Below are 23,804 nucleotides of genomic sequence, written 5' to 3' on the forward strand. Positions count from 1 at the left end.
GATCTCTTCTTAATTATATAGATCTAGAGAATAATAAATAGTTTAACATAAATAACTATATACTTATTATATATAGTGTTTCATATGAATATATTTATACATATTTGTGAGAACTATATTATTATATATTTCACATATATGATTTATTAGATGTGATTTATATTATACATAATTATTTATATTGCATATAATTTATATATTACACATGTATATAACAAATCGTATATATGTATAAAATATATCATAGGAAAGGCTGTTGGAAATATTTAGTGATTCTATTTGGGGAGGACAAGGAGCAGCTCAGGAATAATTGCCAGAATCGAAACCTACAAAGGAGGGGACACCTGCAATGACAGGGTTATGGCACTGGCAATCATGGCGGCTCGATGCCAGGGCCTGTAGGCAGCGTAAATGAGGAGTAAAGAGTGTGACGTCCATGCTGTTCGGGCGGGAAGACAGTCTCCCGAGCTGGAGCTAACAGCTCACTTGTTTCAGAAATGGCAACACCAGTAGGCTCTGTTGCTGGACACAGGATCTCAGTCCTCCACGCCTGTTCTAAACATTTAATCCAACTGTGAGTGAATGAGCCCAAAGTGGGGTCACTAAAAAAAAACCAGAAATGGATAAAGAGAATTCACCTGTATGTCCGAGCAATAGGTGTGTACTGAGCATTTGTCACCATTATACCCAGACACTGGCATCGACCCCTTGGGATCAAAAAGTGCTTGAGAGCTGGTTGCAACAGCCCTAAAGGACTTAGTAGGAAAGACAGAACCGCAAACAGCGTGTGGAGCAGTCACTGAGACACAAACCAGCAAAGCTTAGCCTTTTCAGAGACACTAGTGACACCCATAGCAACAGGCGGGGGAGAGCAACAGCCCCAATCATCCTGGACTCGAAGGTTCTAACTGAAAAATGCTTCTCAAGCAAACTCTACCCTCGTGGGGGCTACAGTCTAGCAAAGAAGACAGACAGGGCGTGGAGGAAGAAAAACAGTGTTTCTCAAACTACAGTATTGTTTAAAAGAAGGACCTCTTTTGTAAAAATAGAAAAAATAAAATAAAGGATTAAAAAAGATCACAAGATGGACTCTCCCATAAAATTAGCCTGTCAACTTGTTAAAACGTTTCTAAATGCTTACCTTGAAAATTCACACATTTCATAAAGGAATGGTGTTTTGGTTGGTTTTTTTTTTTTTTTTTTTGGAAGTCTGACACAAACTAGATTCATCTGGAAAGAAGGAACCTCCCCTGAGGACGTGCCTCCCTCAGGTAGGGCTGTGGGTGTATCTGTAGAGAATCATCTTGATTGATAGCAGACGGTTCCACTGTGGGTGGACCCAACCCTAGGCAAGTAGGCCTGGGCAAACTAGGAAAGACAGCAGAGCGCAGAGAGACAGAGAAAGAAAGAGAGAGAGAGAGACAGAGAGAGACACACAGAGAGAGACAAAGACAGAGAGACACAGAGAGACAGAGAAACAGAGAGCAGAGACAGGGAGACAGAGAGAGAGAGAGACAGAGACAGAGAGAGACACAGAGACAGAGAGAGACACAGAGAGAGAGACAGAGACAGAGAAACAGAGACAGAGAGACACAGAGAGACAGAGAAACAGAGCAGAGACAGAGAGAGGAGAGAGAGAGAGAGAGAGAGAGAGAGAGAGAGAGAGAGAGAGAGAGAGAGCGAGCAGTGTTCCTCTGTGGTTTCTCCTACCAGTTCTTGCTATGAATTCCCCATGGTAGACTGTGACATGTAAGCTAAAACCCTTCCCTCCCCAAGCTGCTTTTGTTACCGCTGTGTCTCGTAGCAACAGAGAAGCAAACTAGACCAACCAGTTGCATGTGTTTGCAGCCAATAAGACAAGTACTGCAATTAAGTAGGACAGGTGGTAAAATCAAGTCCTTAGGATATTGTCACAGAGGAGAAAGCTCCCAGTACTGGAGGAAAAACCTTGCCAGAAAAATAGACACAAGGGCAGAAGGAAGAGCATTCCAGGTAGATAGCCGGAGGGCGCAGCACAAGTGCTTCACGAGGGAAGGGAAACAGCAGGTCAAGGGGAATTAGCACACCCCCAACCCATCCACACCCACACTCACAGGGTCTTTAAGATAATGTTACCAGCAACAACTGCACCTCTTGCAACTGAATTTAATCCTCGTGGGTAGAGAGAGCCCCTCTGTTCTAGAAGCCGCTCATTTACTTAATAACGGCCCCAAGGTGCAACTGGGAAGTACAGCGAGGAGATACTTTGAGTATGTGTGCATGTGTGTTCGCAGAGCTTTCATTACAGTACAGTGCTACAATTAGACACTCTGTGCTTATTGCTGTCGATTGTCCCAGGTTGTAAAGGAGTCCCCATGTACAGGGAAGAACACAGCACACACACAGGACCTGCTATTTTAGGAACTCCCGGAGGCAGAGGGCCAGCAACGAGTCCCCTGCAGAGAACCGGACTGCTAGGCTCACTTCTCCCACTACATTGGCACAGTCACCCAAGGATCCAAAAACAGGGCCTAGTGACCCCCCTAATTCCCAGCCCGGCACGTCACCCACTAAATCTTGTCAACATCATTTTAAACCTAAACAGGTATTACAGGTAGAGAAAATAGAGCTAATTATAGGCCTCTGGGGCAAAATGACAGTGGAAGATCAATAAGGAAGATTGTATTTCCTCTCGGGATCCTACCTTCGTTATCCCTAAAATTAGAAGCCAGTACTTTAGGATTATTGAAAGCCACTTCCTCTGTGAGGGGAAGCCAGAATTAGACAGGACTGTGTAGGCAGGCTTCTAAAACATTTAGCACCTCTTAGAAATATGATCAGGGAGATGCTTAAATATTTCACCATCTGAGATGGTTGTAGGGAGTTCACGGGCAGTGTGACTGCCGGGGGCTGTAGAGCAAGCTCGGGTGGCCAGAGTGGACACTGAAAGCTCCGAGCAGGGAGATAGTGATCTGGGCTGAGGAATGTCAGAAGTCACCTTAACTTAGCAGTACTAAGTTAGGTAGCACTGGCAGCAGCCATGTCCAGTGAAGTCTTTTGGGAGACTTCACTTTTGAGGGAGAGCAGCTTAGGGTACAGGAGGCTAGACAAAGCCACATCCCAGCACATGCAGGGCCTATGAGCTCCCCAGTGTCAGCAAACATGGTGGTTCTGGGGCTAAAGCTCTGCAAAAAAAAAAGTGATTTAGAAAAAATCCCTGAAGATGTTCGGTGTTTGTTCTTCCCCTGCCGCTGTAAGTGTGTAGCTGCGTGATTTCTATACTAGCTCCTGTCAACCACACTCCAAGCGCTCACACACCACCGCTCCGTAGCTGTTAGGACAAATGGTGATGGAGGCCCTTCTTAAACATCAGACAAGGAGGATGACTTCTTCCAAAAGGCACAGTCCCTCAGACCCAGAAGTCACATTCATTTTACTGTCACCTGGGGAGACTGAAAACCCAAGAGGAAATAAGAGCATGGCACTCACAGACACGGGCAAACCTCTCCGCCATATTTGTTTCCTTACCCTAGGTCCCAGCCAAGACAAGCCCAAAAGAGGCCTGAGTTTCAGACTACCCTAAGGCAATACCTGATTCCAGGAAAGACCACAAACTGCGACGACCCAGGCACCACCCAGGAATGAACCAGCCCAGGGGAAAGGACCTAGTGTTCCAAACGAAATTCCTAACATTCCAACCACAGCAGATAGGAACACAGCAGATAGGATCACCTGAAGTCCCTTAGCTCAGCACACACCCATACCCTTTCACCAAGACACAGGTACATAAACGTCATCTAATCAATCAGGGGTCTTGAACCTTAGAAATCCCTCATCCCAACCTCTGCTAGTATAAAATCCCCACCCCACTGAGGCTGTCTGATTATACCAGTGTGCTGGACGCACAGAGAGTCGAAGTTCCATCTTGAATAAAGGCTCTTTGCTTTGACACACAGGATTTGGTCTCCATGTTGGTATTTGGGGGCCCCCATCATCTGGACATAACACTTTCCAGCTTCATTTTAATTTGTTCCCATGTCTTACAGATACAATAAAACAGGATGGTAAAAATGTCCTCACTAACTACAACACATCATATTATCGGTGTTCACAACACCCAGTGTTGCTCTTCCTGGAGACAGACACAGCAAGCAAGAGATGCTAGCAAAATTAAGACGGGGAGGAGAGACTAGACAGGGAACGGCTACAGTGTTCCTCTTGACTGCCACTTATACTGACTACTCATGAAGACCCGGTCAGCTAAAGTAAATACCACAGGAGCTTCTACGTCACTGCCGTGTTGTGTGGTATTTTGATTGTGTTCTGACAAATAAAGCTTGCTAGGAGTCAGAGGGGTGGAGCTAGCCACTAACTGACCAAAATTAACCATAGAGGTTTGGAGGACTGTAGACAGATAGGAGACAGGAAGTAGTAAGGCCGGGCTGCGAGGGGATCTCACCGAAGGAACTGAAGAGGTAGGGAATCGCTGGTGGCTGTTACCCTGCTTCTCTGATCTTTCAGGTTCTTGCCCGCATATCTGACTCCTAATTTTTTATTGATAAAGAATAATTAGTTAAGGCTTCAGTGCCATGCGGGAGGAACAGACCCAGGACAGAAGGCATACCATATTTAGTCAAACCAATTAGGCTGCCAGAGACTGGGGAAATCATTTTCCAGCTAACACATCCAATAATGAAGAATGCGCAAAGCAGAAATAATCTTGCCAAAATTGTGAACCTCAAGTAGTCAGGTTGAAGTTGGGGTTTAACCCCTGGAAGTTTCATAACCATTTCACTGAGTCTTTATGAAGCATCTGTTGATTGATTGGTAATCACGCCTGATTCCCTGTAGAAACGAGAAAGACACAGGATTGTCCTTACAGGAATTAACCCTCTAATGGTTAGTTCTGACCTAATATTTTGACAAAATGCCTTGAACGTCACACCCAGGACTTCAAAGACATTCAGTCCATTCTAGTATATAATGTAGTTACTATAAGGAAGATAGGCACAAAGGACAGTCAGGGAGGAGAAATCGAATGGCTATTAAATGCCCGATGGAGTTTCAGAGAGTGAAAAGATGTCAGAGTGGATGAGAAAGGATGCAGGAAGAGAGGGAGGAGCCAGCCAAGTAGGATGCAGAGGTAGGCATGTGTATATCCCAGAAACAGAAAGATCCTGCTCCTAAAGCTCCAGCTGTGAGATGCTTTTATGTTTCTCAGTACTTTAATTATTTTTTGTTGATGTCATGAACACACAGATATATAAATACTTTGGGGTTCCACTAAGTCTCTTATTACAATGGTGTATATATAGTCCAGAAAGAGAAATGAAATATTGACATCGGTGTGACAGAATGCAAGATCAGACGATGAGAATGGATTCGAGTCCCGGTCTGCTAATGGTGATAGGCAATCCTCAGAATGAAATTAGGAAGATAATCCCATGCATGATATTCTGAGACAGAACATAAAATCCAGGAGCAGCATCTGGAGAAGAACCGCCCTGGACAACAGCCTAAAGCCATGGTTGAAAACGGGCAGGTGAGTCAAAATGGAAGCATTACTAGTCCTCGTTTGCTTTCTGTTGCCGGTATAAACTCCGCAGCCAAAAGCAAGCTGAGAAGGGTTTACTTCATCAGCTCCCAGGCCTCATGAAGGGCAGTAGCTCAAGACAGGAACCTTGTAGCTGGACCTGAAACAGAGGCCACGGAGGGAAGCTGCTTAGTGGCTTCTTTCCATGGCTTCCTTAGTTTGTTTATAAGCAACCCAGGACCCCCTGCCCAGAGGTGGCAGCAGTGCACTGGGCCCTCACACATTAGTCATTGATCAAGAAAATGCCCCACAGACTGGCCTACAGGCCCTACAGGCCAATCTGATGGAGGTGTTTCTCAACTGAGGTTTCCTCTTCCCAGATGACTCTCACTTGTGCCAAGTTGAGCAACAATAAAACAACAACAAAAACTAACAATCACAGTATCTTAGGTCACACAACACGGCTAAAACCATGCCCATGGTCTCCAAAGTGAAATACAGAGCCAATGCAATTTGTATCAGAATAGTAGCTTTTTGACAAGTGACAAGTGGATCCAAAAATTCATATGGAAACACAACCTACTAGAAAATATTTTCTTTCCTTGTGGTGCTGGGAGTGGAACTGAGAGCCTTGTAGACAACTAAGCAAGAACAGGGTGCTTAGCTATATCCATGGCCCTTGATTTTTTTTTTTGAGACAAAGTCATGCTGTGTAACCCAAAATAGCCTTGAACTTATACATAGCCTAGGCTGACTTTGAGATCTGATTCCTGCCTCAGCCTCCTGAGTGCTGGGATTACAAAAGAAAAATTCTTGAACAGAATGTCAGAAGACTGTATTTCAGACTTTACTGCAGAGACAGAGGCATCGAGGCAGAGTGGGCATGACACAGGGGTAAACAAATATGTTAACATGCATCAATGAAACAGAATTGATAACACAGCTAACATTCTGACATTCGTGGTGAATTGATTTTCCACACTGTCTCAAAACAATTCAATGAAACAAAGGATTATTTTCAACAAGTATTGCATAACAAGCAAAACAAAGCTTGAACATATACTCCATGACTTAAGAGAACTTAATACTAACAGGGCTAGAAACTTCAAGGGCTGAAAACCTTAGAACTGGGAGAATGCATGGAAGTGAACAGCTTTGGGTTAGGCTATAGTTTATTGGGTACAAAATCAAAAACACACAGCCAAAGCCAAAACAGGGGCGTTAGACTTTGTCTTAGGCTTAGTATCGCTGTGATGAACACCATGACCAAAAAGCAAGCTAGGGAGGAAAGGGTTTATTTTGCTTAGACTTCTACGAGGCCATCCATCATCAACGGAAGTCAGGACAGGAACTCAGACAGGGCAGGGACCTAGAGGCAGGAGCTGATGCAGAGGCCACAGAGAGTGCTGCTTACTGGCTTGCTCCTCGTTGACTTCTTTAGGCTGCTTTCTTATGGAACCCAGGACCACCTACAATGGGCCTGGGCCCTCCCACACCAATCACTAATTAAGAAAATGTCCTACAGGTTTGCCCACAAGCTGATCTTATAGAGGCATTTTCTCACTCAAGGCTCCCTCCTCTCTGCTTGTGTCAAGCTGACATGAAACCAGACAGCGCAGACTTCATCAGAATTCAAACAGGATGTCATTAAGGAAGTGAAAAATATAGCCCACAGAATGGGAGAAAATATCTGAAAATTGCATAGTTAGCAAAGAATCCATACCTAGACTTTCTAAAGAACTCTTACAATTCAAAAATAAGAAAGAGAAGATTGGCTTAAAATGGGCAAAAAAAAAAAGTGTAGTTGAAATTCTTCCATGTAAGCTACAGAGATGGCCAATGAGGACATAAAATGATAAAAAAAGATGCCTAACAGAACTGACCACTGGGGGGATGCCACCACACACCCACGTGGAAGGCTAAATAAAAAGTCAGATAATAAAAACGCGGCATCTGTATACAGTGGACGATCATTCAGTCGTACAAAGGAACGAAGCAGACACACATACAACACGGAGAGGGCCGGAAACATAAAGCGAGAGAAGGGAGCCAATCACAGGAGACCACAGGCATGTATTTCCGGATGAAATGTCCAGCTTTGCTGATTTTCATTGTTTTGTTTTGTTTTTTCCTTTTCTGGGTGTAGAGGCTGTTGGCTTTTGACAGAGCTGAAACCATCTGTGTCCCTCGCTGTTCCTTCTGGATGCTCACGGGCTGCAAGCTATCATTCCTCCCTGGGTCTGTTTAAGTTTAATCTCAGAGACAGGGCACTGCCCGGATGGTTCAGGCTCATCTCCGCAAACATTAGTTACTGCGTTTCACTGCCGCAGCTCCAACATAACCCTGGGGGCCTGCTGAGAAATGCCAAAGGGCCTGAGCCTCAGCTAGCAGCCCCACGCTGCTGTGGCTTAAGGTCTTCCCACGTTGTTCCTGCCTGCTGCTAATTCTCATGTCTGTTCACAGGACTGCCTATGGAGCCATGCTCTCCCCATTCCAGATGTGCTGACGTCATCGCTCTGTGACGTAAGAACCCAACTTAAACACGCTGGTGTAGAACTGTGTATGTCGAGGCTTTGAGTCAAGCGTTGCTCCCTACTGTAAAATGCATAAACTCCGGTACACAGCCCAGGCTTTTTCAACTGATGCTAGCCCCTTGTTTCCCGCTAGAGAGGCGGACTGTATGACCTCTGCACTGGTGTATTTTCTGCTCAGTGCTCATCAGGTAATTTGTTAAAGAACCTAGGATGGGGCTGGGGATGAGAACAATAGAGTTCTTGTCTAGTGTGCACGAAGCCTTGGATACAAGCCTCAGCTCTGTATTATCTGGGCATGGTGGCGCAAACCTGTAACCCCAACCCTGGAGAAACAGAGGTCAGAGATTAAAGCCATCCTCAGCTACATAGCAAAGTTGAGGCCACCTGGGCTACACAATGCCTTATCTTGGAATCGGGGTGGGAGAGATCAAGACAGAGATTGAGATCTTAATCATCAGATAACCTGATCACGTGTGGACGCTATCCCCTTCTGTGACCAAAGCTGACTTTGACTAAAGATGTGACGATTTATTTTGTACTCGCATATAAAATAGATTCAGAAGTCTTTTTGGCAGCCCCATAGTAAGGTACAAACAACATCATAATTGCCATTAATACGTAGGAGCATAGCTCAAAGCAGGGTCTACATCTATTTCTATTTAGGCACTATAGGTATTCTATAATTTCTAAAACCTAATTGTATTAAAATATGCATTGTTGCAGAAATGTCCCCGATGGATTTTGAAGGAAATGACAGTACTATTTGCTTTAGCAGTGGCTCCCAACCTCCCTAACCCCGCCACCCTTTAATATAGTTCCTCATGTTGCGGTGACCTCCAACCATAAAATTAATTCCGTTGCTACTTCATAACTGTAATTTTGCTACTGTTATGAATTGTAATGGAAATAAATCTGTTTTCTCCATTGGTCTTAAGCATCTCAATCCACGGGTTGAAAACTGCTGCTTTAGGGGGAGGTAGTGAGAAGCCAGGGTATGAGAAAGATGTCCATCTATGCCATAATGCCTTTCAGATTTTGAGGACTTGACCATGTTACTTTGTCAAGCACATTCTTTTTCAAATTGCATAATCCAGTGACTGTCACCCACTCAGACAAAAGGTCACATGGTCAAGGACATCTCCAGCACAGTTTGCCCGGTTGGTCTAAAAGGATGGAAGGCACACCCTGTCAACCAATAGGAAGGGAAGAGGGAGGGGCCCAGCTAACCCAGGGACACAGGAAGAGAGCTGCACGTCTTATTTCTATTCATACCACAGTGGTCAAACTTGAGTTACCAGATCATTTACAACAGCCCAGGGAAGCTGGGAAGTGTGGTCTGTGATGTTTCCAGCTGCAGCAATGACGGGGGAGGTGTAGCACAACAGGAACAAGGCACGGGGATGTTGGGGCATTATCTCCCACACAGTGAGTAATTACAAAATTCAGAGCCGGAGTTATCTCTGGCAGGAGGGGCAGGAAAGAGTCCCGGGGCATCTGATGTGTTGAAAGCACTCTGTGTTGTCAGCCAGGTGGTTCCAACACGGGCTCTACTTTTACACTGTCATTCCTCATATATGTGCACACGTGTGTGCACACACAAATATACAGCTGCATTCACGAGCATATACACATACACATGTATATGCACATACACAGACAGACATATGCACAAATACACAAACATATACATGTGAGCTGGGCTACTTGAAACTGATCCAGTCTAAAAGAGAAACAGAGCCAGGTGGTGGTTTACACCTTTAATCCCAGTACTTGGGAGTCACACGCCTTTAATCTCAGCAATAGGAAGGTGGAAACAGGAAGGAATATTTGGCTGGATGAAGAGAGGAATGTAAGGCAGGAGACAGGAGCTCAAGACACTCAGTCTGGGGGTTTAGAGAGACAGGGTCTTACCGCCTTGCTTCTGAGGATGAGGATTTTGTAGAGGTAAGAACTAGTGGCTGGCTACTCTGCTTCTCTGATCTTTCAACTTTCACCCCTAATATCTGACTCTGATTTTTATTATTAAGGCCAATTACACAAACATACATACCATGTATAGTTCATAATTTTAAAATCTGTTGCTAAACCTCGATTTAAGTGCACAGGGATTCATATATTATTCTTTCTCCTCTTTTGCAGGTGCGGCTCTCCCCACAGACATTTGTTTATTCATGACCTCACCTTAAGATCCCTTCAGGCACACAGTACTTACTAAAACCCTACGTTGCAAGGAAAAACAAATAAGTTTTGCTCTGGCAGCTGGACGTAGTGGAATCTGGAAGATCAGGAGTTCAAGGTCATCCTGAGCTGTGTGAGAACCAGTCTCTGAAAACAAGTAACACAGAGGTGATTGTCCTAAATGCCATTTATACCGCCATGAGACATAAAAGGCCATGCTGTCTTGACTGGGAGATCAAGACTGGCACACCAAAGTGATTGAAGGAGAAGTCCAGACATAGTTCAGCGAACCTGGTGCGGTTTAGGAAGGATGGGGCCGCTACATCCCTAGGAAATGAGCAAACGTGACAGAGACAGTAAGCAGCTCTGAGTCTTCGTAAACACGCAAACTCACTTCCAGTGGTTAGATTTGTTGCAGCGTCTTCCTGCAGCTGTGGGCTTGTTTCAAAGTTGGGGGTCAAGTTAAATGCAAACTGAGCAAACAAAAAGAAACCTTGGGTCTGTTTTGCTTTCTTTACGGTCAAATCCGGTTCATCATTTTAGGGATGAATTGTTCTTGAACAAGTGCCTTTGATGCCTCTGAAGACACAGCAAAGAGCAGCGAACTCGGGTGTAGGTGGCCAGCTTCCCCAAAGCTGGAACCGAACGTTGCCCAGCTCAGGGCAAGTTGCGTCACCTCTGGGCTTTGGCTTTCTCATATCTAGAGGAGGGATCCCAGACAGGTTCTTCAAGGGTTAACCCTGCTCTTGGAACAGTGCCCGGAACATAGTAAACATTCAGTATGTTGCTGGTGTTATCTGCCTCTTCCATGGCTCTTTAAAATGAGCTCATTTATTTCCTGTCCCCTGGAGTCCACTGGGGGCTGGGGATGGTCATTTCATCCGAAGAAGACTTCTGATGTTTTGGGATATTTCTTGACTTTTCAAAACCTATAAAGGTCAGTAGAGGTAGAAGTGCAAGCTAATTCCAGGGAGCTACCAATCCATGATTTAATATTTTTTTAATTTATTTTTAATTACTATAAGGCAGTATGTACACTTGAGTGCCAGTGCCAGTGGAGGCTGGAGCTTCAGTCAGTTACAAGGTTATGAGCCAAGGTGCTGGGAACTGAACTCAGGCCCTCTGCAAGAGCGGGATGTGCTTTTAACCCCTGAGCTATGGCTACAGCCTTCATGTTTTATTTCCTTAGAGAAGATAGCTTTAAGTGACTTCCTGCATGGCAGAGAATGTTCAAATCAACCCCTGCCAAGTCCCAAGTCAGAATACTTCCACTGCCTCTAAGCGCGATCGTTCCTCATGTGGGGTAGATTTCTTTATGATCCTTTATAAATTTTACATCAGGTTCTTTCTTGACACTCACTTAATGCCAGAGTCCAGCTTTCTTCCCCTGGGCAGTTGGGCATCCAAGCTGTACAGCTCTTAACAAAGCTGAAGCAAGGCCACTGTGCAAGCAGCATGGGGTAAGCGCTGAACGGAGGGAGGCCAAGCCTGCCTGGTGCAGGCCGAGAGTCCGGTGTGAGCAGGAGCAAGCAGAAAGAGGTGACCGTGTGCGGACAGTGAGAACTTGCACAGCCTTCAGGCACACATACTATCCACACAGGGAAGGACACACAGCAAATAAACTGTAGAAAAGACCAGGCAGGAGAGTACACTGAGGGGCACCGTGAGACCAGACCACAGAGCTCGGCAAAGGGAGTTGACAGTTTGGGGAAGAAAAGCCTGCACAGGAAAGCACAGGGCCCACCTAGAGTGGCTCTTTGTTCTTCTAAGAGTTTCCCCCACTAATAGGGTTATCTAGGACTCCGTATCTCTCAGTACGGAGCAAAAGGAACCTATAAGAAGCCTCTGAAGTACTTCTCAGATCATCCACAGTTGTGCCTTATTGCCCCATTAAAATTGTATTCTTCAATCCATCAATAAATTAATTGTCATTAAAACAAACAAACAAAAAAAGGAACCTATAAGGAAGGAACTGTGCTTCTTCCGAAGAGCAACTGTGGCGACTGTCCTCATCCTGCAGCTCTCTCTAGGACACTAACTAGTAACAGCATTTTAAAGTTGTCTGTCAAATAAATGACAGGACAGTCCCATAGCCACAGCCCACATCAGCGGATCACGCACAATCGTCTCTACTTTTAAGAGAAGGCGTGGCTGGGAGTCAGGTCTACAAACACCAGTGAATGGTGTTGGTCGCCTCTACCACTAGATTCTCCACTAGATCCTCCTCTAGAGCCTCTTTTTATTAACTATGCATGACAACTTTTCAGGTATGACTGCAGAATTATAAATAATGGCTTCTTTGTAATTGAATTTTAATTTAAATTTAAAAAGGTGGAAAGACGAGGTGCCGCTTCGTTTGCAAAACAGCTCATCTTTTACTGTTACCAGAAAGGAAGACGAGGCCCTGCAGACACGGGGGCATCCTTGCATCCTTGGTTCGAGTCTTTAGACCACCGTCTACCACAGGGTTTTATTTCTCACCTGTCTGCCTCCTGCTGGGAGTTGGGAGCTGCATGGGGACTCCGGAAGCCTTTTGTCAATGACACTGTTTCTGCACTGGGTTCCATGACTCACATTTATTAAGGCCTTTTTCTAAAGTTGGAAGTACCAGAACAAAGATATTGAAATGTATTATGTAAGTCACTTCACGGTCCCTTACTGAGTCTGTCACAAGCACCTAGAGTACAGATATTAATAAAAGCCATGGGTAATGTCAACAGAGGATTCAGCAGCTACACGTCATCAGGTTTGTTTGGGTTTTTTTTTTTTTGATGGAGGAAGGAAGGAAATGAAACACTGTAAATGTCTTCTAATAACCTCTACATTGGCTCACTGTAAAGCAAAGAAATTGAGAAAGCCTTCCTGTGCAATCCTTTTGTCCAAAAGTGTGTGGATTCAAAGTTATTTCTGTTTAAAATAAAATACAGAGGCCTGTTAAGTGTTTAAAAAGTTCAAAACAAAAACAACAGCAAAGAGACGAACATATTATATATATATAGATGAATGAACTAATCTAAAATATAATATATTTAACATTTTATGACTTCCACTGTGGGACTTAGTTCACAGTTTTCTCGCGTGACCCAGACAGCAGCTCCATCATGGCTCTGGTAACTCCTTTGCTTCTGCATCACCACGTGACCAAAACCTCCCGACACTCTCCACATCACGGCTCAGAGCCCAGAATTTTTGAAGAAATGTCTCCATTGTTAGAGCAGAGACTGAAATGTCCAATAAAGTGTCCATTCGTCTGTCAGAATTACAATTTAAAATTATCAGAAGGGGAAATGTTCAGTGCCCAAGAGAACACTCTCATTTAAAGCAACTACATTATTCCTTGAGAGTGGGCACGGGGGCTGGGCAGATGGCTCCGGGGATAAGGGCACCTTGCAGAGAGCCAGAATTCGGTTCCCAGTGCCCACGTGGGTGGCTCACAACCATTCACAACTGTTTGAGGGCATCCAATACCCTCGTCTGACCTTTCCTGGCACCAAGCCCAGCTCACGCATGGCACATACCCATATAAGCGGCTAAAACACTGACTCATTAAATATATAAACCTAACAAAAAGATTTGTTTTTAATGACTAGGCACAGGATACCTAACCTAGCGCCTTCGAAATGAGACACCTTGGGCTGACTGTAATATGCAACCCATATCGTATTAGATTCCGTAGCTAAGAAGCCAAGCTCTGTCAGACTGGCCTCTATGTTTCTGAATGAATGAAAAGGCTTCCCACCGGCTTCCCCTCCTAGCACAGGAAATCCTGCCGTAGTCCCCTGGCGAGCATGCGTCACACACACCACACACAGGTTTGCTTTTGCGCCCTGGGAAAGACCAACATTAGCTGTGCGTCGCAGGAAGTTCTCCCCACCCCCCCACCCCGCTCCCCCATCAACTTTGGGGAGTAAGCTTTGGTTGGCCGGACACAAGATTGGCATAAATTGAGCTCTGCATTCTTATCACACTGAAGCAGCTGGGCTGAGTGTGTCAGCCACCGCCCCCGACACACTCAAGCCTTTCATTTCCTGGATGTTGGAGACCTCAGCTCCAAGTGACTGGGTCTTCTGAACTGTCTCTTTCTCTGATTTCTACATGAATATCTTAAAGTATCTTTGAAAAAAAGAAAAAACAAAACAAATGGATTTTCCTCCCCCAAATCCAAATGCTAACCAAACGGAAATCCCCAGATGTGTTAACTGTCCTCGGACTGAGCAATGCAACGGGATCGCTGCAGAAACACTGTACGAAGTGGTGAGCCGTCACTACTGCAACCGCTGCAACGGTGGGAAACCATACCGGAAACGGCCGGCGAGGGAAACTGAGGTTGCCACCGGAACAATTCCTGAGCGCATGCGCATGTCCCTGTGTAAACAGAAGGCCCGCGAATTCCTTTCAAGAAAGTTTGCCAAAGATGGCGGAGTAGGAACGCGGTGCGGTAGGTGTTCAGGCTACCGGCTGACTTCGTATCCCGTCTCCGCAGCGGCAGTAACCACTGAGCAAAGAGCGCGTCCGTGTAGTTGCCCAAAATGCCGAATATCAAAATCTTCAGCGGGAGCTCCCACCGGGACTTATCCCAGAAAATTGCTGACCGCCTGGGCCTGGAGCTCGGCAAGGTGGTGACTAAGAAATTCAGCAACCAGGAGACCTGTGTGGAAATTGGAGAAAGCGTACGTGGAGAGGATGTCTACATCGTTCAGAGTGGGTGTGGTGAGATAAATGACAATCTAATGGAACTTTTGATCATGATTAATGCTTGCAAGATTGCTTCAGCCAGCCGGGTTACTGCCGTCATGCCCTGTTTCCCTTACGCCCGCCAAGATAAAAAGGATAAGAGCCGGGCTCCCATCTCAGCTAAGCTTGTTGCAAATATGCTATCTGTCGCAGGAGCGGATCATATTATCACCATGGATCTTCATGCATCTCAAATTCAGGGCTTTTTTGATATCCCAGTGGACAATTTATATGCAGAGCCAGCTGTCTTAGAGTGGATAAGGGAGAATATTTCTGAGTGGAGAAACTGTACTATTGTCTCACCTGATGCTGGTGGAGCCAAGAGAGTGACCTCCATTGCAGACCGATTGAATGTGGATTTTGCCTTGATTCACAAGGAACGGAAGAAGGCCAATGAAGTGGACCGCATGGTGCTGGTAGGAGACGTGAAGGATCGGGTGGCTATCCTTGTGGATGACATGGCTGACACTTGTGGTACAATCTGTCATGCCGCTGACAAACTTCTCTCGGCTGGAGCTACCAGAGTTTATGCTATCCTGACGCATGGAATCCTTTCTGGCCCAGCCATTTCCCGCATCAACAACGCATGCTTTGAAGCAGTGGTCGTCACCAATACCATACCTCAGGAGGATAAGATGAAACACTGCTCCAAAATTCAGGTGGTTGACATCTCCATGATCCTTGCAGAAGCCATCAGAAGAACCCACAATGGCGAGTCTGTCTCCTACCTGTTCAGCCATGTTCCTTTATAACAGAATAACTTGTGAAGCTTTTTGAAAATAAACCAAACCCATTCCCTCATGTTTCGTGGTATTTGATTTCAGCAGAAGGCCCAGCTTGCTCCAGTGTAGATGTTTACATCCCACACTAGATGCATTAGAATTTAGCCTAAATTGGAAAAGGACAGATTGTGATTAACTGCTAGGATGTCCTGCTTGTGTGGTTTCTTCCTGACTTGCTTGTTTGTGAGCCTTGCAGCTTTAACTAGAGGTCAGCTGCTGAAAGAGGTATAGACCATTGAGACTATCCCACAAGGCCCATAGGACATAATTGACAGAGCTCATACTCCATTGCTCGGGAATGCTTTGGGGTTTTTCTTCATAGCAACAAAGTCAGCCCATAATGTGATACATTTTCAGAGGTTTGTGCTAAACTATAGCAAGAGCCCCGAGCATCCTTAAACATAGTTCCAGTAGTTGAGCACCCTGTTAGGCAGGGGCAGGTAGCTCAATGCAGTAATTAACCTTTGGGAGGAAGAAGCCTGATCCACGGCCATCTGTTTATAGCTTGAATTCTCTACACCGGTTCCTTTCCTTTTGGCTTTACCTTCAGCCATCTTGACCTTTTTCCTAGCCAAAAATATCTTGGACTCAGCGATCATTGTACTTGTACCATAATCTTGTGTAAGATAGACTTGCTTCTTGCTATGTAGCTGCTAACTTTTAGATAACTTGCTGTAGTATAGTCTTCCCTAGCCTATTACCACTGTGGCGGTAGCTCTGAGGTGGTGTCTTAGTGCCTTTTGATTAAGTATTTAATTTTCATCTTTCTTGGATCCATTTGGTCTCTCAATTGAACAGGTTTCTGCTAAACAATTTGGTGTTACAGTCTCTTGTTGAGAACTTAATAAAATGTCTTAACAGACATGTATGCAAAAAAAAAAAAAGAAAGTTTGCCTTTCCCGTCCCAGACCATGCAGAGATTTCATTGATAAGGTAAAAATATCCCTTTGTTCTCTGTGTAACCAAGCTGTTACCACTGGAGAAGAGACACAGAGCAAAAGCGGGATGTCCGAGCGGTGCTCTGCGGACCATGGCTACAGTTCTGAAGCTTCCCCTATAGTTATCACCCTAGATCTGGCAGCAGAGGCTTATACTAAGACCCACAGCTGCCTGATTCCCAAAGGAAAGTAACTGGCTCGGTGTCTATGGCTACAGAAAGCAACACCAAATAGTACATGTGTTCTAGAGAGAAGCTTCGGGGTACTGAGATCTTACATTTTGAAACAGAAAATCAAAATCTGGACATGATGGCACAAGACCTCAAACCAAGCATTCAGGAGCCTGAGAGGTTAATGACAGGTTGGTCAATATAGCCAGGGTCTCAGTCTTTCCCAAACGTGCCAGAAACTGTCTCAAAAATGAATGAATGCAGAAAATTTAGTGTTGTCAAAACGAAAAATTCAAGAGTGTCACTTACATTGAAAAAGGATTATCAATAACTTAACGTTATGGTTTCCTTCCCAACATTAAGATCCCACTTCTAAAATATTTTTTTATTTTTATGTGTGTGTGCATGGTTTGCCTGCGTGTATGCATGTGTGCCAGATGCATGCAGTGCTAACAGAGCTCAGAAGATGGCACGGGGTGCCCTGAAAATGGAGCTACAGACAGTTGTGAGTTGCCATGTGGGTGCCGAGAGCGAATCCCAGGTTCTCTGTAAGAAAAAGCAGTGCTCTTACCCACTGAGCCATCTCTCTCAACCCTAAGATCCCACGTATGAGGGAAGTAGGTTCAAGAGATCAGCCTAGAGTCCAGAACACAAACACTCAGGAAATGTGCGCCCAGGAATATCTTCTGGGCTATGCTGTTGGACACAGCATTCTCTGATCAAGTAATGATTTAAGAATCAAATGGATAAAGAAGTATTTTCTTAATTAGTTGGATCATACAACTATGGCTCCTCGGGTTTATTTGACTAGGGACAACCCCAATGAAGCAACTACAAACTAACAAGAGAGTTGGCACTTTTAGAAGGCTCCTGGGACATACTGCTTTAAACAAGAAACCACCCAACAGTGGTTTACACGTAGATAAACTTAGCCACAGACACATTCTGCTTGCCATACGCAGAGCTTTAAACAAAAACTCAGCCAACACCGGGCATTTGGAGATTTCACGTAAACATCTGGGCTTACAAACACTCGATCGGGACAGTTTAACTAGCTTAGGCACAGCAATAGACATAGGTCCTTTGGAGTCTGATGAAGTCCTTCCCACATGGCAATCTCACATCCACAGTCGGCTTTATGTGTGAACATTTCCTGACTGCTTCTCTGGAGACTTTGGGTCCAGGACTGGAAAATCAAACACAGTCCTGTCCCTGTGAGTTATCAAGGGTAGCCACGTGAGAAGGCCCATCTCTAGGAGAACTCACGCTTTCTGACGCTATCCATACCTTCTCTTCTGATGCTCAAAAATCCATGACCTGGGCTTTCTCCTCTCAGCTGATAAGTCAACTAGGATGTTCTGTGGTATACTATAGGTAGGCACTATGTGTGGGTATTATTTGAACCATCATTGAATTATTAGTCCATTATTTGACCAGAGTGATTAACTGAGCACTTACTGTGTTCCAGGAACTCGACCATATTCAAGGCTAATAGGTCACTTGATCCCATAGCAACTCAGGGTCACATGCTCCACTTCCTCCTTCCCTCATTTATGGGTGAGACATGCTCACAGAGGTGACATCTGAGTGGGTGATGAAGGGCAGTCTTGACCATTACAGTACTCAGAGACCTAGGTCTGACAAAACAAACCTGGACCAGCTTGCAGAAATGGCTATGCAAGTGTGAGGCCCTGAGTTCCTGATCCCTAGAACCCATGTAAAAATCCTGTATAGCAGTGCGTGCCTATATTCCCAGTGCTGGGAGGCAGAGGCAGCTACATTGCTGACCAGCCTGTCTAGATGAGCTGGCAAGTTGCAGGTTCAGTGAGAAAATTCATCTTAAAAGAATAATATGGAGACCCTTTCCATCTCTCTTCTGAAGAGGCAGCTTCTGCCTCTCTCCCTTCTCCCCACTTCTCCCCTTCCTCTCCCTCTCTATCTCTCTGTTTCTCTTTTTCTCTCTCTGCCCCCCACTCTGCTCTTCTCCCTTCTCCCCTTCCCCCTTTCCCCTCCATAGCCCACTTTCTCTGCAAAAACAAAAGAAAACAAAAAAAAAGTATATTGAGAAACAGTCGAGGTAGACATCCTAACCTGAATAGTCAAATTTAGCTAACTGCTCCTACTCTGGATAGCACAAGGCCCAAAGTTCTCTGTCCCATTCAATCACACTTTCTGTACATCATGAAATCTATTTTCTCTGAAGGCATGATAACTTCCCTATGGAATAAGAAACTGTTTACAAAGAGCCAAAGAAAGGCTCTAGTCTTTGTCTGAACACTGAATTTTTAAAGTCACCTTATCCCAAGAATATCTTTTTAAAAAAAGAGAAAAAGTCTGGAACACAAGTACTCAATAAATAATCTACTTCAGTGAACAAACGGCTGCTTCCCAATGTGTAAAAGACCCCACAACAATGTCAGATGTATCTGCAAACAAAGTCCTAAGAAAGAATAGCTATTAAAATGCACAGATATACCCTGATCTAATAACAGCAAAATGCTGCAGACGGATATGCAGGGCTAGGGCTAAAGTCACCTAGTGGCGACTCTCCTAGTTGGGTTACTGTCACTGTGATGAAGCACTATGACCAAAGCAACCTGGGGAGGAAAACATTTATTTGGCTTACACATCACGGTTCATCATCAAAGGAAGTCAGGACAGGAGCTCAGTCAGGGCAGGAACCCAAAGGCAGGAGCTGATGCAGAGGCCATGGAGGATTGTTCCTTCCATGGTTTGCTCAGCCTGTTTTCTTATAGAACCCAGGACCACCAGCTCAGAGGGGACCCCACAATGGGCTGAGACCCTCCAAATCAATCACTAAAAATGTCCTATAGGCTAGCCCAATGCCTGATGTTATGGAAGCATTTTCTCAGTTGAGGCTCCTTCCTCTCTGACCACTGTCCTCAGTGTCAAGTTGACATAAAAAAGAGCCAGTACGATGACTTGCATGCAATCCTCTTGGCTTTTCTAGTATTAGGCTTCTCCTCTGTGGAATGAGACCTGCTAGCTGTTGGTTGCCAGCCATTTCCATCCGTCAAATCCTAGCTGTCAGCTGTGTCACAGGCACCTGGGAAACCTTCGCAACCTGATGACTGGCACCGAGAAAGCGCAGAAACGGGAACTCTTACCCAGAAGGCTGTTCTTTCCACTGAAGCCCTTGTCACCTACAGGGACACTAGTAAAAGTACATTTCTGCACTGTCTTAGCCAGAAATGGCCCCTGCCATCTATCACCCTTCTAATGTTCTAAGCCACCTATGATCAAGCCTGGGCTGCTGATGATAACACACACAGGACTATTTCTCACATCTCCAATTTCCTTATTCATTTACTTCAGCTTGAAACAGAAGCCCCATTCAAGCTCAAAATGATACCCTGTTTTTTAAGCTGAATATATAGCACTCACTTTTTAATAAGCTAAGCAGCGTCTACTTGGGGTGAGGGCATAGAAAACAGCATATTCAGAAAATATCATTCATGGCGAGTGATTGGATTCATCTGGTGATAGTTTAGGTGGGTAGCCAAGAAGCCAAAGATTCTAATTTTATGCCAGGGCTTGCTGTATTGCTCTTTAAAATACCCGCTGCATAACTGACAGCCCAGCTCCACCTCAGATTTTGGCATGCAATCAAGGAAAATAATGGGACACGGCAAACAACTTCAAAGCCTCGCCACCACTTACCTTAATAATATATAATTGCTGCAATTTCTTTTAGCATAGTACTTTTAATTAAATGCGTTAAATTCTCAACCTCCCAACTTAAATTTTCTACCACTGGCAGCCATTTTCCTCCCGGAACCGAAGCACGTAGATTGTGTCCCCCTTTTTAAAAGCACGTCCCTCCTCAACCCCATTTCCTGGAATGCTGGCCCAGGATAGGGCACGATTGCTTTCTAAGTCCACCCTCAGAGAGAGCAAGCTGTAGGTTTATAGAGTTCCATGAAGAGTTTGTTGTGGTTTTGTAAATCTAGTGTGATAAATTTCCCATACAGTGTACTCATAAGAGGCAAAGAATATGAGGAGCGGGGGCGTGGCGGGGGCATGGCGGGCTGGGTGTTGGCTCTGGTAAAGAATTTGCCTTCCATGTGCAAAGCTCTGGGTTCAACCCCCAGCCCTGCAGTCACAGCCATAAATAAGAAAAACAATACGCTAGCTTAAAGAAATTGGTCTAGAATACTTTTTAAATAATTTTTATAATGAAATTGGTTTAAAAAAAAGCAGCTGCATAGGTGACTCTCATTTTAATATAACACTTTCATTAATTCCTTCAGAATTTTATACAATGCACTTTGATCATATTGAAACCCCTACTTCTTACCCTTATCCCTACCCTGCCTACGCTCAACCCAGATTCTCCATTTTCAGTGGCTGGTTTTCACTAGCCCTGTTAAAGATCAAACTGTAGAATTCAGAGATGTAACAACCAGCAGAATGATTAAAAACATTTAAGAAAAATGGTTGGCATTCTAGTTCATGACTTGAGGTAGGGAGAGAGGAAAAGGGTGTTTTCTCATTATATAGTTACTTATATGAGATTATGCTGGGGAGATGCTATGGGTGACAAATTGTCTTACAAGCATGAAAACCCAGGTTCAGTCCTCAGAACCCACATCAAGAAGCCAAACGTGTAGCCCTAACATGGATATCCCAAGGCGCAGGGATCCTTGTGAAAGATTGGAAGGGCAGCGGGGTTAGAACGGTTAGATGGATCGTGAGAGGTCCGGAAGTGGATGACTAGGACAGAGGAGGCAGAGGAGCGGTTTCCAGACACAGCAGGGTGGTTGCTCACGTGAACTCACAGTAGCTGTGACGCGCACGTGTGCACCAGATCAAACAATGGCAGGGGCTCGTGATGTCATACACTAGCTGGCTGAAGATTTACCAGTCACTGGAGGTTTCTGGGAGGAAAAAAGTCACTTTCTTCAGATTTGTGGTCCCTTGGAGGCTACCTATGCTCCAATAGATGGCCCTACAGACACGCACATATGGGAAGCACCAAGAAGATTCGGTGGACTTTAAAACAACAACAACAACAAAAAAAAAAAACACATGAAACCTAGTAGCAGGCCAGCAGAGTTTGAGGCCAGCCTGCTCTACAGAGCTAGTTCCAGGACAGGCTCCAAAGTCACCACAGAGAAACCCTGACTGGGGGGGGGGACGGGGGGGGGGGGGAACGGGGTGGGACACAGACAACAAAAAACAAACCTAAAAGGAAAAAAAGATGCATGAAACTGGGAAATAATAGAGGTAAGGGGCCTAGAGGAGGAGCTGGAGGTGAGGAAATGGGGGAATGGATTTCATTAAAATGCATTATATACATATATGAAATTCTCAAGTAGAATAATTATTTAAAAACAAACAAAAATAAAAACATTCATGGAGGCACGACAGTTTCCATGCTGAGGGGACAAGCGTGAAGCGCTCCCTGGCCAACTGCCTACATTGCAAGTTCTAGGCCAGTGAACGAGCTTGACTCAAGAAATTAGAAAAAATAAAATCAAAAAAATAAAAATTGGACAGTACTTGATGAACAGCACCACAGGCTGACCTCTGACCTCCACACACAGGTCACACACATGAAGACACGCATGAACTGGTACAAAAATAATTACACATGTGTATTACTTTCATAGTAACATTCTTTTTTAAGTGACATGATTGAATTTGGGGAAAGTGTCTACCAGAATCTCTGGAATGAACTTCTTCCTACTACTGCCATGGCCCTGGCCGACAGTTTTCAAGGTGGGGCACAGAGTTGCCTCTCCTGCCAATATTTCTTTTCCTGAATATATTAATATGCTCCAAACTTTAAAAATTTATCAGTAATATTAATCAGTTCAACGCACATTCCCTGTACAGAAATTCTAAAAGACACTGACCATGTACCAAGGGTCCAAAGAGGTATGGTAATCCCACCCGCCATAAACAGCTATGTAATGAAGGAGAGAGAAAGGGACAGAAAGAGTCAAATAGAAAGAGGATCGGCTTTGATGGGGGGGTCACAGGAAAGCTTCATGAGAAAGGGGAGAGAGGCATGGTGACCACGAGGCTTGGAGAAGGCAGGAGAGAGGAACGAGACAGGAGACTGCGCTCACTGGAGCCACGCGCGAACGGCACAGGGGAGCAGCAGAGAGAGCATCGGCCATTGCTTTCAGGGCAGCAGGGCCAACGGGGAAGTGAAGCGCACAGGTTTTGGCAGTCAGGATGCCTGTGAGAGATGCCAGAGCGTGGATAAACGAGCTGAAACCTTGTCCGTGAGAGCCTGAAAGAACCAGAGGCTGAGGCCTGGTTCCCCCGCGGAGGAAGAGCTTCCATCAAATGAAAAGACAGCAGTGGTTTTCTGCCTCATGGCCTTCAGCAGAGGTTCTGCCCCATCCTAGCAGAGCACAGAGCTCCCTCTAGAAATGGCTTTTAAGGAGGCTTCACTGTAATTCCTGAGACAGGGCTGGGGACAAGAAGTGGAAACCAAGTTCTATGGGAGTGGTTTGTGAGGAGCACCAAAAGCTGGGGACACTCACCTCAAAATGTAACAGCTCTATGTAGCCCCCCCCCCCAGCAGGGGACCCCGCAGAAAGCCTCAAAGGATGGCACCTGTGTCGCCCTGGTGAAGGGCAGGCGGTGCCACTCGGGTTGGGTCTGCTCTCCTGCCCCCTTGTCGTAGCTGCAGCTGGCTGCTGGTGGGGGCAAGGAAACAGAAGCTACACCCTTGGCTCAGCCACACAGATGTCAACCTTGCATCCTTTAAATAGCTCCAGTGTCAACGTTCAGCCGCTACCCTGGCTTCCCACAACCAACAAAACCACAGTCCTTTAAATTAACATGGACTTTTTTTTTTCCTACTATGGAACTCAAATTCAAACTTCTGCTATTAGGTCCTGCAGCAAGCGTGAGGGAAAACACACCGTACAGGGAAACCTCCTACTGTGTGCTCGGCTCACCTGTAACCTCCCGCCAAC

The 23,804-nt window shown here is 45.2% G+C and overlaps 2 protein-coding genes across 4 annotated transcripts in view; one reads left to right on the forward strand and one right to left on the reverse strand.

The window, feature by feature from the left end:
- Srgap1 (SLIT-ROBO Rho GTPase activating protein 1) overlaps positions 1-23,804 on the reverse strand; it is a 273,061-nt gene that overhangs the window by 216,503 nt on the left and 32,754 nt on the right. The gene's annotated exons all lie outside the window — the stretch shown is intronic.
- Positions 14,488-16,299, forward strand: LOC142838884 (ribose-phosphate pyrophosphokinase 1-like). Of its 2 annotated transcripts, XM_075954571.1 has the most exons (2): positions 14,762-14,925; positions 15,336-16,299. In XM_075954571.1, the coding sequence occupies exons 1-2, from the start codon at positions 14,908-14,910 to the stop codon at positions 15,708-15,710; spliced, it is 393 nt and encodes a 130-aa protein (XP_075810686.1). In that variant the 5' UTR covers positions 14,762-14,907; the 3' UTR covers positions 15,711-16,299. The 2 variants fall into 2 exon arrangements, with proteins under 2 accessions (XP_075810685.1, XP_075810686.1); XM_075954570.1 differs by having other exon boundaries at positions 14,488-16,299.

Source organism: Microtus pennsylvanicus, chromosome 20, assembly GCF_037038515.1.
Source record: "Microtus pennsylvanicus isolate mMicPen1 chromosome 20, mMicPen1.hap1, whole genome shotgun sequence".
NCBI lineage: Eukaryota > Metazoa > Chordata > Mammalia > Rodentia > Cricetidae > Microtus > Microtus pennsylvanicus.

Excerpts from the sequence above, each read along its gene's own strand:
- LOC142838884 (XM_075954570.1), top strand. The coding sequence starts at position 14,754 with ATGCCGAATATCAAAATCTTCAGCGGGAGCTCCCACCGGGACTTATCC.